Source organism: Aulonocara stuartgranti (genome assembly GCF_965226115.1).
Source record: "Aulonocara stuartgranti genome assembly, chromosome: 3".
NCBI classification, from domain to species: Eukaryota; Metazoa; Chordata; class Actinopteri; order Cichliformes; family Cichlidae; genus Aulonocara; species Aulonocara stuartgranti.
Window position 1 is genome coordinate 40880203 of NC_138941.1, and position 27657 is coordinate 40907859.

Consider the following 27657-nt stretch of genomic DNA (forward strand, 5'->3'; position numbering starts at 1 on the left):
GTCAGTTAATTAAATAAATATTTATTACACATGTAATTAATTAATTACACATTAATTAACTGACAAAGTCAAATGGACTAATCATGCATGCAACTGTGTCACTATATATCAGCATTAACAGGACCTCAGTTTGGTATTTCAGAAAGTTGCTGATCTCAGACCTGCACAGCTTCTATTTTCAACACTGAATACACTCAGCTGCATGAGGACATGATGTTTTTTTTGTTTGTTTGGGGTTTTTTTTTTTTGGGGGGGGGGGGGGGGGGGTTGATACAATTAAATAATACCTGATGGAGGTCAAAGGTTGAAGGTCACTTGTATATTGAACTAAAAACTTCTGATCTGGAATTCTTTCATAGTGTTTTTTGTTAATAGTGTGTTATTTATCAGTAATCCAGAGTCATCCATACCAGAGTAACCAGAGAGGATACTATCTATTTAAATATATAACTTCCTACAGGACTGAATATATCTTTATGTAAAAGTCCGGAGCCTCTGAGGATTATCTAAGTACTTCTACCATGACACAAACCAAAGGCCTCCATCACAGTGTTCATGAAATGCTGAGATTAACCATCTTCTGGGGCAGGTCTACAGTGGAGTGCTGAAGATTTCCCTGTGAGGGAGCTGGTGGTGATGAACAGGAGTTTCTCCTTGATCCCTGCAACGAGCTTTAGTCTTCCTGATGTTTCTGAAATGAAGCCTCTCTCATGGGTCAACAGAACTTCTGGCACAGGACAGCTGTGATGAAATAAAAGGACCTCTGGACCCAGGAAACCAGCCTGGTCCTGATGGTCTTCCTCACTAGTTTCCCCCCAGGGTGAATGTAGCTGTCTATACATTTTTTTGAGGAATTCTACACATGTTATTGCTTTTGCGAAGAAGGTCATACGGTTATAAAATATCAGAAAATATATCCTCTGTGCATTTTTTTTCTTTTACATGTTCTATTTGTTATATACTTTGGAGTTAATTATTTATTTAGTATTTGGGCAGACATGTCCTCTGTTTGATTGTTATTGAGAAGGAGATCTTGCTAGATGTGTGGTTCTTTGTCTGTTTTAAAATACAATTGTTTAATTATTCTCTCGGCATGCATATACGAACCCCTCCAAAGCACCTCCAAAATTCAGTTTGACACACAAGCTTGTGGCCTCTAAGAGGACTTCTTTTAATTCTGCTGATGCTTCTAAGCTATTAAAAATGAATTATTAGTTTTTGTAGATGTATTCAATGTAGTACGTTGAACCAAGAGGGGAAAAATGTGGTTTAATGTCAAAAGAGTTGGTCTGAGCTGCTTCCTGGTGGATTTCTCCATGAGAAAATATGAAATATGTCACTTTATCTGCAATCGATACATAGATCGATAGATAGATAGTCTGAAGCCACAAGGATCAGGGTAAAAGAAAAAACTTTATTGTCCTCAGACTTCCAGACAATACAAAGCACTTGGTCAGTTATGTTGTAGTAAATCCACACTGTTCACCACAACAGAGCAAAAGCCTTGATCACCACTTTCCTCCTTGTAAAGACAAATTTGAAAACTACACATTAAAATGTTTCAGACCAGAAACAGTTCAGACATAGTTTTACTGATCTGTTATGAAGTAATGCTGTTTAGATTAGAAATCACATTTCTTTGAATGACTAAACTATGAGATTAAATCCCAGCGTTGCTTTAATCTTTGATATGACTGTGATTACAAAACTAATCAAGAAGTTGAAATATTAATGTGAAATTATTGTGTTCTATGATTATTGATTAATCCTTCATTAATTGATAGATTGTGTAATAATGGCAGTTATTAGTAATGCTGGCTCTCTTGCATTGAACTCTTCAGACTGCGACGACGGCCTTGCCGGTGTTTTCTCCCTGCAGCATCCCCATAAAAGCAGCCGGCATGTTTTCAAAGCCTTTTGTGACGTGCTCCCGACACTGCAGTTTGCCCTGTGGACGCACAATACACAGATCACAAATACAATACATCACAACAGAAACACAGGTAACTGATGTTTATATCTTTTTCTCTTTGATAAAGGACTAAATAGCTGACCTCTTTCACCCACGCCAACAGTCTCTTGAGGGTCTCATGGTTCTTGTGCTGCCACCTGCTGTATATGAAGCCCTCCATCTTCAGCTGTTTCAGGATCACAGTGAAATAGGAGTACGGCCCTAAAATACAGATCATTCAAGAGAAAAATGAAACAATGAAACTACAGTTCATATCTAAAATAACTGTCTGTGTGCCTCCACAGCTCTTATGGGTCTTCAGCAGGACAACATCTCCCTCTAGTAGAAAATGGGAAGAAACCAGGGCCATCCCATAATATCACTGTCTCCGCCTTTGCTGAGTGCTACTTAGATACAGTTAAAGCTATAATGAAGCCCTACAGTTTAGTAGGCCTAATTAAAGAGTTTAACACCAAAATCTATAAAAACCTGCTGTAGTCGGTGGATCAAAGGGACATGAACAAGTCACATTATCTCTGAGGATCTTTAGCTCAAAACCCCCGAAAGTTGATTCTGTTCATCTTGACAAAGTGTTTTCAGTGGGAGAAATGTTTCATCGCTCATCCAAGTGACTTCTTCAGTCTCAGCTGACCGCAGGTTTCTCCAACCTCGCACAATGACTGAAACCAGCCCACTGAATGAACAATGGGCTGTGAGGTCAGTTCCTTGGTCATTAATATGCAAATTGTCATGACCATTGAGCAACAACCACTGATCATAGCTCATTGATCAAAGCCCACTGATCAATGGCCATGAGTACCATTCACAGAGAGTTGGGGAATGTCTGCAATCACAGATGGTGACAGATGTATCCTTAGGCCCCCTCCTTGATTCAGAGATGGTCTTTCCCTTTTCACGTAAACGGCCTCCTTGACTCCGCGCTCAAACCAGCGTTCCTCCCTGTCCAGGATGTTACATCCTCATCATTGAAAGAGTGTCCACTGGCCTGTAGGTGCAAATAGACTGCAGCGTCCTGGCCTGATGAGGTGGCTCTTCTCTGTTGTGCCATCCGTTGTTTGGGTTCCCCGATGTATAAATCCTGGCAATCCTCCTGGCACTTGACAGCGTACACTATGTTACTCTGTTTGTGTCGGGGGACCTGATCCTGGGGGTGGACCAATTTTTGGCGCATCGTGTTTTGGGGTTTAAAAGCCACAGATACGCGATTTATAGAAAAATGCATCTCAACGGCTCCGATACTCCTGACACATAAGGCAGGGTTCCCTATGCCCGGGCTGGTCTGTGAGTCGTTTGGTACTGGGCCGCAAGAGTTGAGGCTTGGGTGTGAAATTTATGTTTTTCAAATCTTCTTTTTGGTACTGGTTTTATTTTGTTGTATTTATCTGCGACACCTTAAAGGCCGCTCTGTGAAAATATTATCTTTAAAGTAGGTTGCTTAACCTTAAACTGGTTGTGTAGCCAGATTTACACTTTTATAAAGATGAATTTCCAGGAAATATCTAGTATAGATGTATAAGTCAGTCTCAGTATTATTTTTATTATTTCCTATGAAATAGTCTGTATTGAGCTCATGTCTTTGACAAGGAAAAGTAAATTAGGGCAGTAACACACCTGTCTGGGGTTCACTGTCATTGTAGGTGGAGATACTTCCACACACAGCTATTCTTCCACAGTTCTTCATCTGCTGCAGGACAATGAATGAAGAAGGGCCTCCCACCTAAAAATCAAAGATCGAGAGAAGAGCTCAGCAGTGATTAAATATTACATGCAAGCTTGAAACTGCACCACCACTGCTCACGTTTTCAAAGAAGCAGTCGTATCCTTCAGGTGAAGCCTTCCTCAGAGCCTCCTCCAGGGAACCCACAGTTTTGTAGTTGAAGGCCTCATCAAATCCCAGCTCTTTGAGAAAAACCACTTTGGCATCAGAGCCTGTCGAGCCCACCACCTTACAGCCCTTGATCTTGGCGATCTGTCCCACCACGGAGCCCACCGCTCCAGCTGCAGCGTTCACCAGCAGGGTCTCACCTTTCTGGAGTCCCAACACTTCTTCTATCCCATAAACAGCCGTCAGCCTGCAGAGAGACAGAAACAGTAAATCCTGCTGTTTTTCCTCAATTTTGAGCTTCATATAAACTCTAATTACATTCATCAAAGGGTCATTAGTAAGTGCATAGATGGTGACTTCAGCTCACCAGCAAGCCAAAACATTTGACTTACCCACTTACTTTCTTAAAAGAAGACTTTTTTCTGCCCATGATTCACTCTATTGTCTATTAGCATCAGTTTACACCTTAGAAATGCCATTCATCGTCATGATAATCATCAACCATGTCAGTTTCTTCCAAATTAATCATCCTAACCAGCATTTGTTAAGAAGGTTTATTGGACTCTTTTATGCAATGCTGATCACATATGAGAGTAAAACTCAGTGACTTCTTGAAACCTCCTTAAGCTGCTGTAAACAAAGTCTTACATCACTGACATGAATCCAATATGTCCTGTCTCAATGTGCATTTAAGATTCAGCTGATAAAACTTCACATCGATCTACCTGCTGGAAGAGTCAGAACATCCTGCCATGATTTATCGTCCAATAGAAAGTGACTTTGATCCATACAAGTTACTTAAATCTGTCTTACCCGGGCATCCCGATGGCACCCAGAGCCAGAGACAGGGACACATCTTTAGGCCACTCGGACAGGATGGGAGTGAGGCCGGTCCCATCACTGAGCGTGTGGGTTCTCCACCCACTGTTACTCACAACGTGGCTTCCCACAGGAAATCCTGGATTTTTACTCTGGATCACTCTAAAGGAAAACATTATTAGTAGTAGTCGTTGTCGTATTATACGAACAGGTAAACACTTACTTGGCCACTTGTTCTCCAATCATCACACCTCCTTCCTTCATGTGGATTTTGCTGAGCAGCCTGTCAACAGTGTTTTACAACAGATTCATATCAGCAGTGTTACTATGTAAAATATATTTTAAAATCCTCTATATTCTCTGCTCACCTCATGTACGGGTCAACACTGAGAAACACTGCTTCCAGAAGCACCTCTGCAAACAAAAGTAAACTCATTTAAAGTGCTCGATGCTAAAAGCTTGACATAAAAAAAGAGCATGAACTCCTTAAGCAAATAGAAATAATAAAGTGTGACTTACCGCTCGCCTTTCTTCACAGAGAAATGCTGGAAGCTGTGGAGCGAGAGTGGGTAGAAGTGAGCAGAGGCAGCTCTGCAGACGCTTAAGAGGAGAAAGGAGTGGGAGACGTGCTTTTAATGTTCAATCTTATTGGCCGAAGGTTTAGCACACCATCTGAGGTGTGACAGAGGGCACGCTGCCAATAAGGTTAAAGACCAAAATCCAGCTTTCTTTGTTGCTTTACAGATGTTTTTCCCCAAAATTTAAAAACAATATCACTTTAAACCTCTGAGTTCCTCACAGTCTCAGTGTGAGGAACTCAGAGGTTTAAAGTGTAAACCATCATTTCTACATATAGATGCAAACTAATAAGTTCAGGTGAGACATTTGTAGATTGATCATAATACTTGTATCTTTTCTATCTTTATATACATTTTTTTCCTCTGCAGGAAAACAACATAAAATAAGCATTCGTCAACCGAGTGTTGTGATTTCAGGTTGCGTGTTCACTTCAATACTTCACTAGTACTGCAGGCTAAACTCACATACATGTTTCTGCGTCTTGGTCATCAAATATTCCTCTCCCTTTTTGTCACAGAGAGACTCCACTCACACCTGCCAGGGAGACCGAACAGCCAGTGTGTGTTGTTAAGTTTGTGCACAGACAAGGAGACAGACGTGTTTGAGATAATGTTGGATATTTAACCATAATGCTCTTTCAGCAATTTCTTTTTCACTGAGTCTACTGACACAACGATATCTGGCCAAAAACAACTGCCTGTTGTCATAAATATGGATTAAAATAACACTTAAAGGTCAAAATCTGAGGAGCGATTAAAAAGAGAACTTGTAAATAATGTGCAAAGTGAAATCACAGTATTTTTTTGCTTTAATTGCTGATTTATAGGTAATATGACTTTACTGTGCATGTACTATCCCAGGACATGGTACATGTACTCAAAAATGCCACTAGGTGGCGTAGCACTCAGGAGGAATGTAAACCCCTCTACAGTTCAGCTGTAAACAAACTCAGGTTCCTTTTACTTTAATATTCATTTGCAAGGTTTAGGACCACACCCCTTTCTCACACCCACCAGGCCGCGGTGTGTCGGAAATATTTTTAATAACACGGTTACTTCATTGTCCTGCGGGGCTCCTCCCTAAGTGCAAACTGAGCAAGCAACGGGTGCCTAACCTGCACATTTGCATGTCACGTCTGTGCCATTGTGCAGCTGCTTGGCCCATAGTCGCTCAAAGGAGGCGTGTGCATCAAACACATCTTATGTCACATCCCTGTGGTTTTTCTGCTTTGTCAGTGGTCAGTGGCCGCACCAGTAAGGTGCTTGAACTCAACGTGAACACCAGGCATCCTCTGATGTTTCAGTGTGACGACAGCTACACCCTGGTGGGAGCTCCACTTTCCCCACCTGCCAACATGAGGAAAATAAACTCTTGTGCAGCAGCTTGTCTACATTCTCAAAAATCCCTTTTACAACAGGAAGACAAACACACCCTCAAAACTCTTTGCATCATTATTGAGTTCCTTAATCAGTTTCACAACACTTGCCGTGACAAGAAGTCACCCACTCAGCTGCTCTTAACCTGCAGTCTGAGTTTGGTGAAATGTGCTGGTTTTTGAGTTGTATCAGGAGTGACCTGCATCTTAGAGCCGAGAAGCATTACCACATACGGTACAGATAAGGATATGTTTTAATGCTATATCTCTGAAACATATCAGTGATGCAAACCAGAGCTGCAAGTAACTTCTACTGTAAGTCACTGAATAGTTAAATGATGTCAAAAGGATTGATTGTTCTCCATCTTCTGACTCTGGTTTCAAGTAGCAATAATCTATATTAACTTGCTGTTCAAAATCCAAGTTACACAAGGACAAGAAAAATGAAGCACACAGGCCTTTTAAACCTCGGGGTAAAAGTAGACGACAAAATTTGGGGTATAAAAACCAGCACAGAGCAGTGGAAGAAAGATCTCGCTATACTTACTTACTAAGATTTTGGGTGAATTGATACCTGTGTGTTTCAGGTAGTCAACGTAAAAGGAAGTTCCACTAACTCTTATTTTTCTCTGTATCATGAACTGTGTGAATACTTTCTGTAGACTGGATCCAGGAACAACCTCACCATTAAACAAGAAAAACAACTTCCAATGACACAGCAGTTTCACATACCTGAGTAACAGCCTGAGGTGTACTTATCTCATTGTTTTGTTAACTAGGCAAAAATACTCCAAACGATATTATTTTAAGACATTTTGTTAAAATATTTGTTATATGTTAAAACATCTGGTATTTAAAAAATCAGCTATGCAAGACTTTAGTAGTTTTATTCAGGGTTTAAGAACCTGATTCTTTACTCTTTATTCTGACTCCCACCAGTTTTATGCGAGTCATTCTAAAAATAGTTTACTGCTATACATAAAATAAAGAAAAGGGTTAAAAGGGTTAAAAATCAATAGAAAGGTCACATTTGAAAGAAAAACATGAAGACAATTATATCAGCCTGAAATCAGGTTCCTGTTGATCACATTTATTTTATAATAAGATGAGATGTTGCATTTATCAGACTAACACAGAGGACTTCAGAGCTGCTCTTTAAATTATTACCAAATGGACAAATACGTGTTTATCTGTCTGTCTGGTGCATGTTGGACTCGTTCTTATCTGTACACAAGTACAGATACTTAAGCAGAAGTCAAAACACGGATTGGGCTCCACACTGAGTCCCTGTGTGCAGTCTGAAACTCAAATGACCGTTCAGATGTTTTACATATGAGATATTAAAATCTTAGGCTGGATCCAGGCAAAGTTTCCCTGAACAGAGGTTGTGTTTGTGCTCTTTCCTGCCTCCCTGCACACACTGTTGCTGTCCTGATGTGTTTGTGCTGACTTTGTTTGTGTGTGTGAGGTTAAATGGCCCAAAGCTGCTGCAGACCTCGTTCTCAAGACTCATGTTTTCCTATTTCACTGAATTTCTATTTAGTATCTTCATCACTGTATAGCTGCACGTCTGGTTGTGTAAGACACACTTAGAGTAGAGACTATCTGTGTGTTACACAAAGCATTTCTCAAATCTTAATTTGATATTTATTGTGTGTGTGCAGGTGTGTCTGTGTGTGTCCTCTTCTTCACTTGTGTTCAAACAAAGGCTCACTGACACAAAACAAAAGCCGGTTTTAACCACTGGTTTCATTGGCATTGTACCAGTACCTAATCAAAAACCGGTTCATGCATTTGAAAAAAGACATAAATGCTGGTGTTCGAAAGCACAGTAACAACAACCTGTTGGTGTAAAGTGGGAACAAGTGAGTTCGGTGGCTGTAGGAGGGTTTAACACAAGAAATTCTCACTTGCAGTTCTCAGATGTCGCCCAACTTCCTATGCAAATTGCCCAAACCTTTGCTGCAAAATGCTACGTGGCATCCGGTTGTTTGCTGGTTTTCACACTGCTCCATGGTGCGCTGGTGAAAAAGACTGAAAGATAAATTTAATGAGTAAGAGTAAGGCTGATCAGCTGGATTGTCATGAAGTTCTGTGCAGATGTTTTCCACAGTAACTGCTCTGGAAATGTTTTCATTGGTGGTGGCCGTTATTCAGCCAATCCCAGCTGCTGTGCTCCCTCGACAGGTCACCAATCTATGACAGGGCTGTGGAAATCATGTATGCAGTATAATCATCAGTCTCAGCTCCAGTCCATTTAGGGTTGATTCGCATGCTAACATGCATGTATACAAATGCACATGCAAAATGAGGTGCTATGTTTAAAGAAATTATTGTAAAAATTCAGTCAAAGCATTTGACATGAGATGAAAAGAGATTGTGACGCTTGAAGTTTGTGTACAATCGTTTTGGTTGCAGTTTTTAAACAGAACTTAAATGTGTTTTTCAGCTCTGAGGACTTTTTGTGAAATGAAGCTGTACTTGTACAACGCGTCAAAGCTGCTGCTGTGATGGCCCATTGCACATGTGTAAACTACTCTCCCATTTTTATTGATGCATAAAATACCATCAAGTCTCTTGATTTGATGTAATCCATTTATTGTATGTACTTTGTTGAACACAAAACATACAAAGCAGTTTGGGATCAAAGTCAAACTTTCAGAAAAACAAAGTTAAAAGTTATCAGCATCATATTTTGTTAAGACAGGAAAGCTATGTCAATATTAAAGGATATGTAGATATATTATTGCCTGTGAAAGATAGACTTCATGCTCATGAATCATGTACAGATCGTAATGTGAGGCATTTTTGTTTTTTGCAACATGGCCGTGTGTTGACTGGACTTCTTATCTCAGCTCGTGTACTTTTTTAAGTAGTGTAGCTTCATCAGCTCCGGAGAACTCGTGGAGCTGAAAGACAAGGATAGAGGGTTAAAAATGTCATAAAAAGCCCCAAAACAAAACATAATTTTCCATTTATCTTAGATAAAATGTAAAATAGGAGACAATAAGCTTCACACAACCTAAACCCTTATTTATGAGAGATATTTAACTCAATTTGTTTAATCCTGAGACCACTGAGTGAAGGTCTGGCTTCGATCACAGGCGCCTCCTCAAGCTGGTGTTTAATGTCGCGAGCTCGCCTCTATTTGTCAGAAAGGTTCATTGCTTTGTTGTCATTAGAAAATATTAAGTGACTCATGTATGACGTACCTTTAGAGCATTACTGTGCAAGATTAGGAAGGAATCCTTCAAGCAACATAAGATTTGAGGCCTTTCTCCGGCAGGTGAATGCCAAACACTATATTAAAGATCACTTCTATGTGTCACTTGAAAACAATTTTGAGCACGAGGCTCAATGTGTCCAAAAATCTATTACACGCCAAACATCTGCACCAAGCTGACAGGTACACGTAGCATTTTGACTTACCTTTTGGCCATTCTTGTAAAACTGGAACGTGGGCATGGATCTGATTCCACAGGATGAGGACACATCCTGAAAGAGAAGCAAATACATCAGATGAGCTCACTGGGTCATCAAGATCTCTCTTGACTACAGATGGTTATGACCAACTGTAGCTGTAGATGTGGCGAGAGGCCAATTAAGAAGAAGCCATTAAGCATAGCGTGACTAAGACGGGCTTCTTCAGCTACCCAAGATCATACTCTCCAACACTTCAGTGTTGCCTCTTTCCCACAGCACAGGAATTAATCTTTATGCAATTTATTTGATTCTTCCTGCACTCTCATTTGTCGTGTGATGTTCCATAAAATGCTGCAAAAACCACAAACATGTTTGACAGCAACTGTACAGAGACGTGTCGAGGATCTCTGCGCTAGCACAGGCCTGGCAGCAGCTGAAGTAATCCAACTGCTTCTGCGGGCTCATCAGGAAGTAAGTCAAACTCAGACTTACACGGGCAGCATCCACGTCCACCTTCAGGAAAATCACGTTGGCATTTTCAGGCGCCGCAGCCATTTTCTGCAGGAGAGAAGATCAGTGAGTCAACATGCAAACTTGTGCAGTTCATCTGCTGCCACGTCACACTTATGAAGGATCAAAAGGGGAAACATCTAAAATAAAAGTCTGAATTTGTTCTCTTGTGCCATAAAAGTTGTGGGTTGTTTTTCATCTTAATAGTAATTTCTTAATGTGTCAAATCTAACTTATAGTTGAAAAAAAATTCACAACGTAACTTATTGAAGAAATGCCATCTTTAGCATTGCTGAGGTTATTGGCGCAAAGGGGTCAAAATGATGCTAAGAGTGGGGACAGTCGACTCTGGGACTAGAGCATCAGTACCATAGTGTCTCCTCTGGCTCATGAGCCATCCCAATATACAGGTTATTGTAATGTGTGAGGGACAGAAATAAAGAGATTCTCATCAATTGTGGAAGCACAGATCGACATGCAGATGCAAGAGTTCGGAGTCGTTTTAGTTTTGACAGCATGTACCTCATACACTGGGGCAATCCTTTGGCAGGGGCCACACCAAGTGGCTGTGAAGTCCACCACCACCAGCTTGTTTCCAGCTTCCTTCAGGATGTTATTGAACTCTACCTGGAGAGAAATCAAAAACCAACAACATAGTTTGAAATAGATTTGAATCTTATAATTAACCTGACAACAAAAAATAGAGGTCAGTGTTTCACATTAAAATACAGATTGTTACAGCGTTGTTGTCCACTTTTCACTGATCGCTGCCTGCGGCTGTATTTACGCACAGAGGATTTCAGCCCAACGCTTCCTCCAGAAAGATTTCGCTTTCAGTTTGCCTAACTTGAGCTTTAGTATGACACGTCTACACTGCTCGTTAAGATTTACACCAAACCTAACGGGATATACCAGCGGTTCCCCATGCTCAAAAAAGCCTTTAGAGACTGCATGTAAGTGTTTGCTTAAAATTTACGCAGATCAGTACGAGCTCATTTTACCCCCAAAAGTAGTTTTCTGCGTCTTCATGGTGCATTTTTTTTCTCTTCGTCACAGAAATTGATGTTGATGCTGATCTTCTTGAGGTTTCTCCACTGTTCCTCAAGTCTAAATGTTTCCACGCTCAGTTTCCCCTTTCACAAAATGAAACTTTCAGATGTGGTGGTCGTTTGAGGCTATGAACTCATTTGAAATGACGTTTATTTCCACACAAATGCAATACAATCAACCCATAACTACAATTAGCTTTGGAAAGCTTGTTTAAGGTGCGTTTCTCTAAAAATCTACGTACATACCCAAAACTGTTTTTACGCTTGTGGCACAGCTGCTCCGCTATAAAACCATAGTGCGAAAAACATCCATTAATGTGTTACAAACGGACAGAGGCACAAAAAGAAGAGCAAACAAGACACACTTACCAGATTCTTCACTTGACGAACCATGATTACTGTTGACGAATGTTTCCAAGACACAACAACAATCCTCCAAGTTTGGAAATGACCTGCGGTCAGCACACGCCCCAGGCTTTTAAACACTCTGCGTAAAGTTAGCCATCAGCAGTCGAAGCGGAAGTCTCTGCATTTGGTTTACACAATAAAAAATTTTAATGAGCTGAACCATAAATACATTGATTTTTTTTTATACCGCCTTTCTACTCAGCCGAGAACTCCAAGCGCTTTCTGCAGGTCATTCAGCCAGTTTCACACACACACACACACTCATACACTCTTATGAGACCAGGACTCATAGAAACGAGGTGTAGGAACACAGACTCTCCTGGAGTCATCCACTGACAGAGACCGTCAGCAGCCTGTGTAACCATGGAGCTGACCCTCACCACAGCTTTCTGATAAAAGGCTGAAACTCGTAGAAAATGTTAACAGTGTTTGCGCTCTTATATCTGGAGCACTTCAACCCCCTCGACCAGGCAGGTCCTTAAAAGCAGCAGATATAATTATTTTATTCACATCAGATTCATGTCTAAAATAACTGTGCACCTCCGCAGCGCGTAGAGATCTCCAGCAGTGCAACATCTCCCTCTAGTGGAAAATATGTTAATACACAAGAAGCTGTTGTTCACGGTACTGGTGAGACACTCACACATTTAAATCATTGAATTTCGGGGTTCCAATCACTTTCATGGCCACAGGGGTATAAAATCGAGCACATAGGCTTGCAGACTGCTTCTACAAACATTTGTGAAGGAATGAGTCGCTCTCAGGAGCTCAGTGATAGGATGTCACCTGTGCAACAAGTTCAGCAGTGAAATTTCCTCTGTTGCTGTAGAAATAGCCTACAGGTTGTGTAGAAGTTCATGGAAAAACAGCTCCATCGAGCTGATGACTTTAGGGGCTCAATCACTAGTTTCAGGTTCCACTCAAGGGTTCAACATCCCCACCTGGGATTTGACAGACGGGGACTTGCATAATCATTTGCAACTGCCAGCAGCATTAGCTTTATTTTATTTGTGATCAGTTGCTGATTCTGAGGTTTCATCCCTTTTGTGGGTTTAAACAGCCACATTCTACAGATGGTAAACCAACCATCATGGCTGCTTGCTCACCAATGGCAAGTATAAATCTAGCGTAAAGACAAAGTTTGGCAAGTGTTACTAAAGAAGGTCATCAGGTGAAATTCATAACTCCAAGAAGCATGTCCTGTTACTGAACAGCCATACTGAAAAAAATCTGAGCGCTTATCTGAATTAACTTTACGTTCAATCATCAACAACTGTGAGACCAGAATATGAAGATGCATGATGGGATGGCAGCCTCTTCCTTTGTTTTTGTTAGTCCACTGGGTTTTTTGGCTGATTACATAAAGCAGAGGAGAACTGCTCAAAATCAGAGCGTTCACCCACAAGTTTTCCAGCCTTTTCCAGCTAGTTTTTCTGAACTCTGATTTATGCTTCTCTGGTGAATCTATGTAGAGCCTTAACATGTACCCTATGCGAGTGGCCACTGCTGTCCACATCCATCTCTCTCACCTAACAGCACTGCCATCCTTGCTCACAGCTTGGTTACATCCTTCTTCACAAGTCCATACAGGAACTTCAGTTGGTCCAGAGCTCTGCTGCTCCCATCATCACCAGAACTTCTTCAATTTGTTAATCACACCTGTCTTTTAGCAGCTTCGTTGTTTTCCAGTTAATTCAAGCTCCATAGTACCTTTCTGTACTGCTGTATGTCATTCATACTCCCAGGTCTTCTTCTTCTCACAGTCTCACCGACCCTTCCCCATTTTGGCTGCCATGAGGTCTAACGCCTTCAGCTGCTCTACTCTTCGCTTCTGGATTCTCCCCCACAAGTGAAATATTGTTGATTTCTTTTTGACTCGATAGGTCTTTTTTTTTTTTTTTTTTTTAATTCTTATTGTTTTTTTTAGGCTCCCTGAAAAGTACAGGAAAACCCCATCCAGGCTATGGCTACCAGATCCAAACTGCATAGAAACTTTGTTTTTCCTGATATTTGCTGAACTGTTTGAGATGTTGAGCCAAGGAAAGTCTTACTCTGTTTATTCTTGCTCACTGTGGCTTTATTGACATCTGTAGAATGAGGATGAGAAGGAAACTGGTAGTGAAAAATGTGCACACTCAAAGACTCTCTGTGTTATCAGCGTGAAGGCACTTCAGGTTTCAGCACATGAAAGGTGATCTCACTTCACTCGAGTATTTGGCAGGGCCTGATTTGGCTAATGATCAGCTCGAGGCTTTATAACAGTAATAGCAAAGTCATCATAATTTAAATCAGCATGACAGAGTTCCTCTTTCATACCTCTACGCCGTTTTGTTTTTTACTGTAAAATGAAGCAAATGCTTTCTAATTAACAGCAGATGAAAACCATGCCATGTTTCAGTACACAACAGACTCACATGACAACAAATAAAAGGCGTTTGTGTGTGTTGGTGTGTTGTTGACTTGACTTCCAATCATCAAATCTATTTCCTTCATGTAGATTTGACTGAACGGCCTGTTGAGACCAGCAGTATGTTATAGATGATTGTTAATATGTTTCAATGTAGTTTTATCAGGAGTGTTAATTATTATGAAAATAATTCAGTATAAGTTTTCTCTTCTCAACTCATGTATGGGTCGACACTGAATACTGCTTCCAGCAGCACGTCTGCAAAAATAAAAACATTTGAAGTGCTCTGGGTTTCGTTTTCGACAAAAACTGAAGAGAGTGCATTCCTATTAAAGCCTTAAGTAAAGAGAAAATACACACTCATCTTACCTCCATCTTTGGGCTCAGGGAGCTCCTCCACCTTCAGCCCAAAGTTGCTTTTCTTTGAGAAGTTGTCAAAGTGCTGAGTCATGACCCACGACTTTCCTTGAGTCATGATGATTTGTTTTTATGACAGCTGTAAATAAATGTTGCCTTTCACTGTTATCAACCTCATAGTAACAGATATGAAAGTGGTGAGTCATCCAATGCTGTGCAAAAAAACTGAAGCTAAATATTTATTAAATGTTTATTTGTGGTGTTCATGAACACATGATCCTGATGTCACCTGTTAAATTATAGCTATATACTTTTACTCTGATTCTACAGGTTCCCTTTAGGTTGCAGGTTCAATATAAGAACAGTAATTCAAAAGTAAAGCTGATATAACTAAAATGTTCACAAATCAAGAGATCCATATCAAAATTGCCACAGATGTGTGTTTGATAAAGCTTAATTAAGATTTACATGTAAATTCACTCTAATTATTTTCTAAAGCATTGGTTGTTTTACTTGGTATAGTTTTACATTTTATTTGTAATTTTTTATGTTCTTTATAAATTTTTAATCACTATTTTGTCATTATTATGTAATAATGTCACAGTCGGTGTCACTCACGGGGATCATTTTGTGTGGTAGAAATGTCATATGGCACATTCAGCGCCCCCTTTGAGCCTGATAAGGCAAAGAAAGCCTGGCTGTGCTGCACTTCCTTAGTAATACACTTATCTGGGCTATGTGTGCATTCATGTGTTATATCAAACAGTACATTTGATTAGCAGCACATGGCTGCTGCTTACTCTTATTATTCCTACGGAAGCAGAAAGGATGTACTTAGTCTTTTATTATAGTTGTTGTTAATTAAATAATGAAATGGCTTGATATGTGTTGTTGCTTATTCAAGTCTGTATGTAAGTAATGACCTTATAACAATCTAATGATTTTTTATTATGTGCTAATGCATGAAACCTGAACAAGGGTGTATTTTCTTTATATGATGACAGTATAAAAAATGGATTTACTACTCCTGGAAGTCATGCAAAGCTTCATTAGGACACCATCATCTCTTTGCAGGCATTACGAGATGCAAAATAAGGCCACGCTAACATGGGTTTCACATATTCAACATGGGTAACAAAACAAATTTACATTTAGAAAACTTTTATCTACAGATATTAAAACTTTACATGAAATATCTTGAGGTTTGATTACAAGCTTGCCTTTTTCTAACTGAAGTATTTAATCTCAAAAATCAAAGATAGACATTTTTCAAAGTTCAACGTGTTATTATCCAAAGTAAATCAACAAATGTTTCGCCTTTCTTACCCGGCTGGGTAACAAACTATACAGCATATTAAAGCACATGTCTTTATCTTTGTTGGCCAGGTGCTGTTAGATAGTGTACAATATTTTCAGCCAATCATATCCAGCAATAAAAGCTTGTGTCCCGCCCTTTCTCCTCATAACTGTTCACATTCCTGCCTCTCCTCACTTCCACCCACTCCACAGCTTCCAGCATTTCTCTGTGAAGAAAGGCGAGCGGTAAGTCACACAGAGGAGAGAGAGCTGTTTGTTTCTGAACTGCATCAAGTGTGATTTTACTGGAGGAGGTAACTCTGAGGCTGAGCAGCAAACATCAGCAGGGGGTCGGTGTTATCCCTTTAAAGCCTTTGCATAAAGTGTTATCTTGCTACTGACCATAAAATATGAGATACTCCACTATAGTGGTAGTTGTGTATGAACAGTTAGATTGTATTTGTCACGGGCGAGGTCGCCTCGAAAGAGAAAGGACTCAAATGCTTGGCGCAGAACAGCACATAGAAAGTTTCAGTGACAACGTTTATTTTCTCAGCAAGTGCACACAATCAGAAAACTGAAACGTGAGTTTAACAAGTACTAGAAGCAACACCTAAACCTAAGGGGTTTATGCAGCCTGAGCTAAGTAAACAATCTGGTCGCTCGTCAGTGAAACTGCTGTTCCGAGGATTGGGCTGAAGGGAGAGTCAAACTGGTTGGCTGGGTCCGGGGAAAGGGTCAGAGTCACTGAAATTAGAGTACAGACATTCAGGTATGGTTCGGGCAAGCTGTTTGTTCTGAATTTTCCTTTGCACTGCTTACTTGCTGTGGGTGGTCAGTAGTGGCGTGGAGGGGTGAGTGGTCTGGGTGAGTGGTCCGAAATCTGAAATCCCTGGCGTTGAGGCAGGGAGGCAGGCAGGTGCATGGGGCGAGAAACCCGTGAGACTGTCAGGAGGTCCAGATGGGTGTTCTACAGAGGAGATTCGTGTCTGGCAACTTGGTGCATGGCTATGAAAGAGAGATACAGAATGAGACAAGATAGTTTGCAAGTCGTGTACAAAATCACAGCGGTGGCCTGCACTAACTAGGGTTAGCCGACAATCCAGCCTTATGAGTCCTTGGCTTAGTTACCCACAGGTGCGAGCAATAAGCAGAACACAGTGGCTCCTCCCAGGGGTGGAGATGCCGGCTCGGAGGGAGAAACACTGGCACCCACCCAGACCATGACAGTATTGTGTTTCAATGTGTTTAGAGGTTCACTGATATTCTCATAAAGTCTGAAAAACAGAATCACTGAACTTGATTCTATGTGAATACTTGTATGTAAGCCAGTACTTTTATAGTAATAGTTTTACTCTGATCACTCAAATGACTTGTGTGTAAATATGTAAATGTGTGTGTGTTTGAGCACGATGAGGATTTCTGCATTTCGTTGGAATTGTTCTTTTAATCACAGCTTGGAAACTGAGCCTAAGGGCAGCCTACGCTGTCATTGTTACACTTTATAGTTAACCGATGATGTCATGAAAAATTAAAATGATTTGTGCTGTTTGATGCTCACCACAGCTAAACGTCACAGAGTGAACGTCACACTTCAGGTTTTATTCAGCTCTATTTTGCACAGCGCTGGATGACTCAGCACTTTCATGTCTGTTGATAACAGTGACGGGCAATATTTCTTTACAGCGGCCATAAAAAAGAAGAATCATGGTGAAAGCTAAGTCATGGGTAATGACTCAGCACTTTGACGGCTTCCCAAAGAAAAGTGACTTTGGGCTGAAGGTGGAGGAGCTCCCTGAGCCCAAAGATGGAGGTACGTCTTTCTTCTTTCTCTCTACAGGAGAGCACCTTCTTCAGTTTTTGTCAAACATTAAGCATCGAGCACTTTAAATGAGTTTAGTTTTGTTTGCAGAGGTGCTGTTGGAAGCTGTGTTTCTCAGTGTCGACCCGTACATGAGGTGATCAGAGAGCAGCGTCACTCATTACTGAACTACTTTAATGCTCCTGATATAAATGCATATTGTAACACACCGCTGGTCTCAACAGGTCGTTCAGCAAAACCCACATGAAGGAGGGAGATGTGATGATCGGAGGTCAGGTGGCCAAGTAAGAAACACAAACACACCTGCACACAGAAAACTTGCATGATGTGCTGACACAGAACGCAGTCCGTATATCTTTGATTCCCACTGCTATGCTCGGGGAGCAGATTAAATTGAAAGGTGGGGATTAATATAAAAAAGCACAAAGATCACACTCAGCAAACAAGATCAAGAGGGTTTAACCACAGTGATGTAAAAGGAAGAATGATAAATGGACTGGTCTTTATATAGCGCTTTTCTACTCTATCTGAGCACTCTATGCGCTTTACACAACTTATACATTCAGACCCATTCACACAAGAACTCTTTTTCTAAGTGCTTCCTATCTAACTTTCACACTCTGATGAAACATGAGTTTAGTATCTCGCTCAAGGATATTTGACATGCAGACTGGAGCAGACTGGGATCAAACCACCAACCTTCCAGTTAGTAGGTGACCTGCTCTACCACCCAAGCTACAGCCACCCTTTAATCACAAGGAGAAGGCTGTGGAAGCTGAATCTAAATAAATCAAAGCACCAGCGAATATTCTGGGTGAATAGCAGTAAGTTGTTCACTGTCAGTAAGATTGTTATTCAGGCCAGGATTCATTTTACAAACTGAGACATCAAAAAGACACACCTTTAAGTAAACTCTGTTTTTACTTCTACATACATTATTCATCACACTGACGCTCATGTATCTTCAAGACTTCGTTACCAAAAAAAAACTTGAAACAAAGACAGCACAGTTGAACAGTTTAATTTCAGCCAGCTGTGTTAGTAAAATGAGTTATCCCAGTGACAGCACAGACTATTTTGTTTTAATATTGTGTTGTTGTTTTCCTGTTTACTAGAAGGTTTTAAATTTTCTGTACTTTTAGGTGACAGGAGACATGTGGCCTGGTCAAAACACAGAGAGCTGCACTCTAAAAGATCTTTAAACATAGTAAACATACCTTGTGTGCCACAGACTGCTCCCAAACACGAGGGGACAAGTAATACCTCTAAAACACTTAAGTTGGCTTTATTAAACATTAGATCTCTAGCTGGGAAAACATTTTTAATTAATAATTTAATCACTGAGCACAGCCTTGATTTTATGTTTTTAACTGAAACTTGGTTGGACCAAAGTAACAGTGGAGCTGCTCTCATCGAGACGACCCCTCCTAACTACAGTTTTATCAGTGAGGTCAGGGCGAGCAGGAGAGGAGGAGGGGTTGCTGTCTTATTTAATGAATTATTTCAATGTAAGCAGCTATCTCCTGGAAGTTTTCAGTCTTTTGAATATGTGGCTTTACAGCTGAAGGCCCCATCCAAAGTTGTGTTTCTTAATGTTTACAGGCCTCCCAAACACTGCACAGACTTTTTTTAATGATCTCAGTGAACTGCTGTCTGTGATCTGTGTTGATTTTGACTGTGTAATTATTGCTGGGGATTTTAACATTCATGTGGACAACCCTCAGGACAAAGGGACTAAAGACCTGAGTAACACTCTGGGCAACTTTGGGCTGACTCAGCATGTAACAGAGGCCACACATAATAGAGGACACACTCTTGACCTACTGATCTCCAAAGGCCTGAGCATTTCAAAGGTTACTGTGTCTGATGTGGGCCTGTCTGATCATTACTGTGTTTTCTTTGAAAGTAAAATCTCAGCCCACACAAATATATCAACAACAGTGATCACAAAACGGTGTATAACTGAACACAGTAGTGCAATTTTTAACCAGGTCTTCCCATTAACACCTGACCTGTCCAGAGGGTCAGTCAATGAGCTCGTCAATAGCTTCAATGCTAACATGTTAAATGTAATGGACACTATTGCTCCCATTAAGGTGAAGGTTATCTCTGGAAGGAAGAAGTCTCCATGGAGAAACTCCACACTGGTGAAAAATGAAAAAAGAGAGTGTAGGAAAGCTGAGCGCAGATGGAGAAAAACAAACCTCCAGGTTCATTATGACATCTATAAAGAGAAACTTCACAATTATAATTTACAACTGAGGAATGCAAGGAGGTCCTACTTCTCTGACATCATCACTAAAAACAGCCATAATGCTCGGGTCTTATTTTCTACAGTTGACAGGCTAACAAACCCTCCTGTGTCAGTGGCAGCTGAACTTCATTCGACCATGGCCTGCAATGACTTTGCCAAATTCTTCACTGAAAAAATCCAAAAAATTAGACAAGCAATTGGTACATCAACAGCAGATCCAGGATATGTACTGTGTCCACCAAAAAACTGTTTAAACACCATGAAACAGTTTCAACCTATTAACAGCAAAGACCTGGAGGACATCTTAGGTCAACTGAACTCCTCCTCCTGCTGTTTAGATGTCCTGCCAACAAGTTTTTTCAAAAAGGTCTCAAAGACTTTAGAGTCAGACCTGTTACAGATCGTCAACTTTTCTTTATTATCAGGTGTGTTTCCAGAATCACTAAAAACTGCTGTAATCAAACCTATACTGAAAAAGGACAATCTTGACAAGACACAAATGAACAACTACAGGCCGATCTCAAATCTCCCGTTTTTAAGTAAGATCATTGAAAAAGCAGTTTCTCAACAGCTCAGTTACTTCTTAAAACAGAATAATTGCTACGATGCCTTCCAGTCAGGTTTTAGACAGAACCACAGCACTGAAACCGCTCTGACCAAAGTGTTTAATGACATATGTCTGAATACAGACAGTGGAAAAATGTCAGTCCTAGTTTTACTGGATCTCAGTGCAGCATTTGATACAGTTGACCACAACATATTACTCAAACGACTGGAGAACTGGACAGGTCTTTCAGGAACTGTACTAAACTGGTTCAAAACATACGTAGAAAACAGGAAATACTTTGTATCAATAGGTAACTTCACATCTGAGCAGACAAGTATCACATGTGGAGTTCCCCAAGGTTCCATCTTGGGACCCCTTCTGTTTAACATCTACATGCTCCCACTGGCACAGATTATAAACAACAACAAAATAAACTATCACAGCTATGCAGATGACACACAAATATATATCACAATGTCACCAGGAGACCGAGGCCCTGTACAGGCTCTTGGTAAATGCATTGAGGAAATCAATGACTGGTTGTGCCACAATTTTCTCCAGGTAAACAAAAACAAAACTGAGGTAATAGTCTTTGGCGCCAAAGAAAAACGATTACAGGTCACCAGAGAACTTCAATCTATACATCTAAAAACCACAAACCAGGCGAGAAATTTGGGTGTAGTGATGGATGCAGACCTAAACTTAGAAAAACACATTAAGACAATAACAAAGTCAGCTTACTATCACCTCAAGAATATATCAAGGATAAAAGATCTGATGTCTCAACAGGACCTGGAAAAACTAGTCCATGCATTCATCTTTAGTAGGCTTGATTACTGTAACAGCATCTTTACAGGTCTACCTAAAAAATCAGTCAGACAACTACAGCTCATTCAGAACTCTGCTGCTCGAGTCCTCACTAAGACCAAAAAAGTGGACCACATCAGTCCAGCTCTGAGGTCCTTACACTGGCTGCCTGTCCGTCAGAGGATAGACTTTAAAGTTCTGATGCTGGTCTATAAAGCTCTGAATGGTTTAGGACCAAAATACATCAATGACCTCCTGACCCAGTATGAACCATCCAGATCCCTCAGGTCATCTGGATCCGGTCTTTTATCAGTTCCCAGAGTCAGAACCAGACACGGAGAAGCTGCATTCAGCTTTTATGCTCCTTATATCTGGAACAAACTCCCAGAAAGCCTCAGATCAGCTGAAACACTCAGTTTATTTAAATCCAGGTTGAAGACTCACCTGTTCTCAGCTGCATTTGAATAAAGCACCAAATCCACACTTTAAGCTTAAATTTCAAAACTTACATTTAACTACTGATTTTATCTACTGTTCTGATTTTATCTGTTTTGATTTTATATACTGTTGTTTGTTTGTTTGTTTGTTTGTTAATTAGTTAGTTAGTTTATTTGCTTGTTTTATTCAATTTTAAATCATGCTTTTTATTTGTTCTTGTTTCTAATGTCTCTGTAAAGCACTTTGAATCACCTTGTTGTTGAATTGTGCTATACAAATAAACTTGCCTTGCCTTGCCTTGCCTTAGAGTGATCCAGAGTAAAAATCCAGCGTTTCCTGTGGGAAGCCACGTTGTGAGTAACAGTGGGTGGAGAACCCACACGCTCAGTGATGGGACCGGCCTCACTCCCATCCTGCCTGAGTGGCCTAAAGATGTGTCCCTGTCTCTGGCTCTGGGTGCCATCGGGATGCCCGGGTAAGACAGATTTAAGTAACCTGCATAGATCATAGTCACTTTCTATTGGACGATAAATCGTGGCAGGATGTTCTGACTCTTCCAGCAGGTAGATCGATGTGAAGTTTTATCAGCTGAATCTTAAATGTAAACTAAACCATCTGAGACATTCATCTTAGTGTAAGACTTTATTTATAGGTGTTTGTAAGGTGTTTAAGAGGTCAGCTAAACGTGCTAATAGACAACAAGTGGCTAACTCCAGATGTTTTGCTGATGAGCTGAAGCAGAGTTTGTAAGCAGTGATCTTTGTGTATATAATTAATCTGGCAATCAAAGAGGCAACAGCTGGATTCACTGTTTCTGTCTCTCTGCAGGCTGATGGCTGTTTATGGGATAGAAGACGTGTTGGGTCTAAAGGAGGGTGAGACCCTGCTGGTGAACGCTGCAGCTGGAGCGGTGGGCTCCGTGGTGGGACAGATCGCCAAGATCAAGGGCTGTAAGGTGGTGGGCTCGGCAGGCTCTGATGCCAAAGTGGCTTACCTCAAAGAGCTGGGATTTGATGAGGTCTTCAACTACAAAACTGTGGGTTCCCTGGAGGAGGCTCTGAGGAAGGCTTCACCTGAAGGATACGACTGCTTCTTTGAAAACGTGAGCAGTGGTGGTGCAGTTTCAAGCTTGCATTTAATATTTAATCATTGCTCTACTCTTCTCTTGTATTCACACTGCATTCCTCACAGCACATTACAATGCATTAAGTGACACTGCTGCTTTGTTTTAGGTGGGAGGCCCTTCATCAGATGTCGTCCTGCAGCAGATGAAGAACTTCGGAAGAATAGCTGTGTGTGGAAGTATCTCCACCTACAATGACAGCCAACCCCAGACAGGTTTGTTACTGCTATAACTCCTGAAAGTTTTGTGCCTGCTATGGAACAACCAGGGTTGGTGCACAGACAGAAAAATAATAATACTTTGCATTATTGCAAATACCAATCAGATTTAATTAATAAACTTACAGACGGATTCACAGGAGATAACTGATTCAAGGTTAAGAAACTTACTTTAAACCCCATGAGGCACCAGTCTGGTATAAACACAGTCTTCTAAGGATTTACAGACGAATCCTAAGATTACAGCTTACAGCTCTTTTCCACAAATGCACCATTCTTGATGGCCCTGGCTTCCGTAGCGATTTTTCCACTAAAACAGCTATTTTTAAAATCTGCAATGAAATTTTGATGCATAGTGTTGGAGGTTATTATTATTCCGTTTTTTGATGCTGCACCTGACACCTCTGTCTTTCATACTGTACCATACCATCGTCATCATGCTTGACAGGCTGATATATTGGGTGGATGTATCTGGATCTGCTTCAGAGTGGTTCTTGTCACGTCTTTCTAAAAGATGTATTTTTGTGGCTTCTTTGAAGTTCATGTCCTCTTCCACCTCTCGGGTCTATGTGTGACATACGACCTTTATTGTTTATATCATCTCTGCTCCCTCTTTAACACGTTTTCAACACTTTTAGGGTGTTATGCTATGCAGATGACAGTCAGCTGTATATCTTCTCTAAGCTCCAAGATATTTCTGAGTTACAGATATAGAAAAAGTTCTTGGATGGTAGACAATTTCCTCCAATGTAATGAAGAGAAAACAGAAGTCCTTGTTTGTGTCCTTGATAGATTTATGCCTGAGGTAATGGAAGCTCTTGGTCCCCTTCAGGAACCTTGTTACAATTTGTTACTCAGCCTTTACTTTGGATGCTCATGTTAAATTTAACTCTTGAATGAATAAATAATGGATGAGGGCGTGCTGTCTGTGCATCGTTTAGGGTTCAAACTAAAAAAGCCGAAGCTTTTGCAACAGTTTCTCCCAGACTGTGGTTTAAATGGCATTTTTATGATATAGCATATTGTTATAATTTTCTTAAAGGTGTTTTATATGAAGTTTTACTCACACTTTGTGAGTCAGGTCTCTCCATCAGCTGCTCAGGTGGGGTCAGTGTACTTGGAACGACAGATGTCCAACAGCAATGTCCACACATCACTGATGTCCTTGGAAGTTTTCTCTCTGCCCCCCTCTCAGACATTTTTAAAGTCACTCATGGTAATGTCCAAGAATCAGATTGCATTTTTGGCTGTCCTTCCTCTGTGTCCATGCTAGTTCTGACCCACGATGCAACGGTTCTGCCTTCAGCTAAATTCTGGTCATGTGACCATTACACTGTACCTCAAACAAACTTTACAGAAAGGTGTATAGCTCATTTACACAGCCTTTAAAAAATTATAATTATATTTATTATATATAATTATAAAATATTATATAACAATATTTTATAATCACATATTTTAGACAATTTAAAAAAAAATCTCATTAAAATAATTTTAATCAATTTCAGCAAATAAATTAAATACACACAAATCTATGACAGAAACATATAAAATAAACCCCTTTTTAAACTGTCTCTGGCACACTTACAGTTCCCAGTCAACATTTAGCTTGATTCTTACTGGACAACTGGGATGTTCAAAGCTTTCATTACCAAACTGTATGAATTCGTTTGAATTACAGGTGTAAAGGTATGTAGATGGCATTAGACTGAAGTGGAACAGTGACCTTTCTGGAGCGGGCCTGGAACCCAAAGGCCCACAAATATCACTGTGAAGAACACAAAATGCATATAATACACCACCAACAACTTCTTCTGTATTCATGTATTTTTTCCACTAGAGGGAGAAGCTGCACTGCTAAAGATCCACAAGTGCTGTGGAGGCACACAGATGGTTATTGTAGACATGAACTGTAGTTTCTGTGAGTGAAAGATGGGTTAAATTTTTCTCTTGAACGACCTGTGTTTTAGGTCCGTATCCCTACTTCACCATGATCTTTAAGGAGCTGAAGATGGAGGGATTCTTGCAAAGTAGGTGGGAGCACAAGCACCCTGAGACCCTCAAGAGACTGTTAGCGTGGGTGAAAGAGGTTAGTGTGAGCCTTTCCTTTAAGTAAAGATGTAAACATCAGTTACCTGTGTTTCTGTTGTGATGTATTGTATTTGTGATCTGTGTATTGTGCATCCACAGGGCAAACTGCAGTGTCGGGAACACGTCACAAAAGGCTTTGATAACATGCCGGCTGCTTTTATGGGGATGCTGCAGGGAGAAAACATGGGCAAGGCCGTCGTCGCAGTCTGAAGAGTTCAATGCAAGAGAGCCAGTTACTAATAACTGCCATTATTACACAATCTATGAATTAATGAAGCAATAAACATAGAACAAAATAATTTCACATTAACATTTCAGCTCTTTGAGTAGTTTTGTAATCACAGAGTTTTGCCTGTGATTGATAGTTGTGAAATGGTTTGAATGGTTTAGGACCAAAATACATCAATGACCTCCTGACCCAGTATGAACCATCCAGATCCCTCAGGTCATCTGGATCCGGTCTTTTATCAGTTCCCAGAGTCAGAACCAGACACGGAGAAGCTGCATTCAGCTTTTATGCTCCTTATATCTGGAACAAACTCCCAGAAAGCCTCAGATCAGCTGAAACACTCAGTTTATTTAAATCCAGGTTGAAGACTCACCTGTTCTCAGCTGCATTTGAATAAAGCACCAAATCCACACTTTAAGCTTAAATTTCAAAACTTACATTTAACTACTGATTTTATCTACTGTTCTGATTTTATCTGTTTTGATTTTATATACTGTTGTTTGTTTGTTTGTTTGTTTGTTAATTAGTTAGTTAGTTTATTTGCTTGTTTTAATCAATTTTAAATCATGCTTTTTATTTGTTCTTGTTTCTAATGTCTCTGTAAAGCACTTTGAATCACCTTGTTGTTGAATTGTGCTATACAAATAAACTTGCCTTGCCTTGCCTTGCCTTGTGTCTTTTGTCATGTTGACAAATTGACATCTGGCAACATCAGCATCAGTTTGCTTAAGTTGTACGTTTTGGTGACTTACTTAACAACACGACCACCAATGAATAAAAGAAGAGATGATAATTCCAGACTCAGGGTTCTTATCCTGTCATTACAGCGAGTATCTGTGTGTGCAGCGCAGATCTGTTCTGCTGTATTAATGCCCTGCACTGAAAAAATGGGAATTGGGAGGCTTTTGAATTTGCACAAATGAATTTAGTTAATGCTACACAAGCCTTTTATGTTTCTCTTATTTACATGATTAAATAAAGTACTATTTACTTGATTATAAACAATACTGAGACTACTCATTTTTCTTGCATTGATTTAAAGTGACTAAATTAGAATACTAAAACCATTGTAATTGTGTTTGACCACAACCGGAAATGATGCAATATATTCAAAGACAACAACTAAATATGATTGGATAATAAGACCTAGAGTCTTATCCAATAAGACAACAACATAATTTAAGGAGAGCGCAATTGACCGCCAGATTCTGGAAGACTGTTCAGCCACATGCAACCTTTGGCACTAAGTCAGGCATACCGAGAAGGTAAGTAATTTAAATACATTTGTTTTAGTTGGGTACGTTTTCACAGAATTGTTGTAGTGCATGCTATATAAATAGTAGTCTGTAATGCATCTACATGTTGTTTTTACAGTGCTAGCTAAAGTTGTTATTAGCTTTGTGGCTAAAGCTGAAAAATAGTAACAAATTGCACATACCCGGTAGTCGGGGGAGAAAGCAGCTGTTGTCGGTCAGATATGGCATTTATGCATGTGACAGAGAGCACTGACGTTTTTTGATGGCTTAGCAAGTTAAAACGTCACTGAGAGAGCGCAATAGTGTTTGTGTTACTCGTGCTAGTTATGGCTACAGTGGCTAATTAGTCTGGCTGTAACCGTCAGAGTTTAAGAAGCTGGGAGCACAGTGCCATACCTTAATTCTTGCTGAGGACACACACTCAAGTTATAATAAGGATCCTGCCACCTTTGACGTGGGTTTAAGAACCTGTGCCCATAAATCATTTTTCCATTTAGTCATTATTTTAGGTGAAGTGTCACTTACTTGACTATTCTATTGGTCAAGCCCAAATAATACAGCAGATATCTACAAGGAGATACGTTTGTTCAACAGAGTATGTCTTATTAAGTGATGTATTGTGAATTTTCCAGCATTGTCCTAACAAAAATTAGGACCCTTTCCCCCGCTTTTTTTCTACTTTGTGTAGAACATATGTGAGCTGCTTCTCAAAACATTATGTATAAATGGTACTTTAAAGAAACCATTGATGCTCTTCTGGACTGGAATACTTTTTTTCAATTAAAATTAATGTTTTTTGTGATGGTGGAATTTTTACCTTTATGATTACAGAAGTCAAAACATCAGATGATG

The 27657-nt window shown here is 40.2% G+C and overlaps 3 protein-coding genes and 1 long non-coding RNA gene across 5 annotated transcripts; 1 reads left to right on the forward strand and 3 right to left on the reverse strand.

The window, feature by feature from the left end:
* Positions 1-1485: 1485 nt before the first annotated feature.
* LOC309702128 (prostaglandin reductase 1-like) lies at positions 1486-14842 on the reverse strand (the record flags this gene model as incomplete). The annotated part of the gene is made up of 8 exons (XM_082526561.1): positions 1486-1948; positions 2055-2173; positions 3584-3689; positions 3771-4044; positions 4611-4778; positions 4840-4899; positions 4985-5030; positions 14737-14842. The coding sequence occupies 8 exons, from the start codon at positions 14840-14842 to the stop codon at positions 1838-1840; spliced, it is 990 nt and encodes a 329-aa protein (XP_082382687.1). The 3' UTR covers positions 1486-1837.
* On the reverse strand, positions 9152-12041 carry LOC309702130 (thioredoxin-like). Its single transcript, XM_082526563.1, has 5 exons — positions 11922-12041; positions 11026-11130; positions 10486-10551; positions 10000-10065; positions 9152-9479 (listed from the first exon to the last, which is right to left on the reverse strand). The coding sequence occupies exons 1-5, from the start codon at positions 11943-11945 to the stop codon at positions 9417-9419; spliced, it is 324 nt and encodes a 107-aa protein (XP_082382689.1). The 5' UTR covers positions 11946-12041; the 3' UTR covers positions 9152-9416.
* A 1337-nt stretch (positions 14843-16179) lies between the features above and the next one.
* LOC309703830 (prostaglandin reductase 1-like) lies at positions 16180-26491 on the forward strand. 2 transcript variants are annotated; one of them, XM_082528750.1, is made up of 9 exons: positions 16180-16266; positions 17707-17833; positions 17933-17978; positions 18067-18126; positions 22196-22363; positions 22717-22990; positions 23121-23226; positions 25200-25318; positions 25420-26490. In XM_082528750.1, exons 2-9 carry the CDS (start codon positions 17728-17730, stop codon positions 25528-25530), a joined length of 990 nt encoding a protein of 329 aa, XP_082384876.1. In that variant the 5' UTR covers positions 16180-16266; positions 17707-17727; the 3' UTR covers positions 25531-26490. The 2 variants fall into 2 exon arrangements, with proteins under 2 accessions (XP_082384876.1, XP_082384877.1); XM_082528751.1 differs by lacking the exon at positions 16180-16266 and adding an exon at positions 17597-17618 and having other exon boundaries at positions 25420-26491.
* LOC309703831 lies at positions 16556-24562 on the reverse strand. Its single transcript, XR_014276049.1, has 3 exons — positions 24297-24562; positions 16843-17028; positions 16556-16767 (listed from the first exon to the last, which is right to left on the reverse strand). It is a non-coding gene; the product is annotated as an uncharacterized lncRNA (long non-coding RNA).
* Positions 26492-27657: the final 1166 nt, after the last annotated feature.

Excerpts from the sequence above, each read along its gene's own strand:
- LOC309702130 (XM_082526563.1), bottom strand. The coding sequence starts at position 11,945 with ATGGTTCGTCAAGTGAAGAATCTG. Across the intron at positions 10,552-11,025 it reads GGATTGCCCCAGTGTATGAG|AAAATGGCTGCGGCGCCTGA; the intron begins GTACATGCTGTC and ends TCTCTCCTGCAG. Across the intron at positions 10,066-10,485 it reads TGGACGTGGATGCTGCCCGT|GATGTGTCCTCATCCTGTGG; the intron begins GTAAGTCTGAGT and ends CTTCTCTTTCAG.
- LOC309703830 (XM_082528750.1), top strand. The coding sequence starts at position 17,728 with ATGGTGAAAGCTAAGTCATGGGTAATGACTCAGCACTTTGACGGCTTC. Across the intron at positions 22,364-22,716 it reads GGTGCCATCGGGATGCCCGG|GCTGATGGCTGTTTATGGGA; the intron begins GTAAGACAGATT and ends GTCTCTCTGCAG. Across the intron at positions 23,227-25,199 it reads TGACAGCCAACCCCAGACAG|GTCCGTATCCCTACTTCACC; the intron begins GTTTGTTACTGC and ends CCTGTGTTTTAG.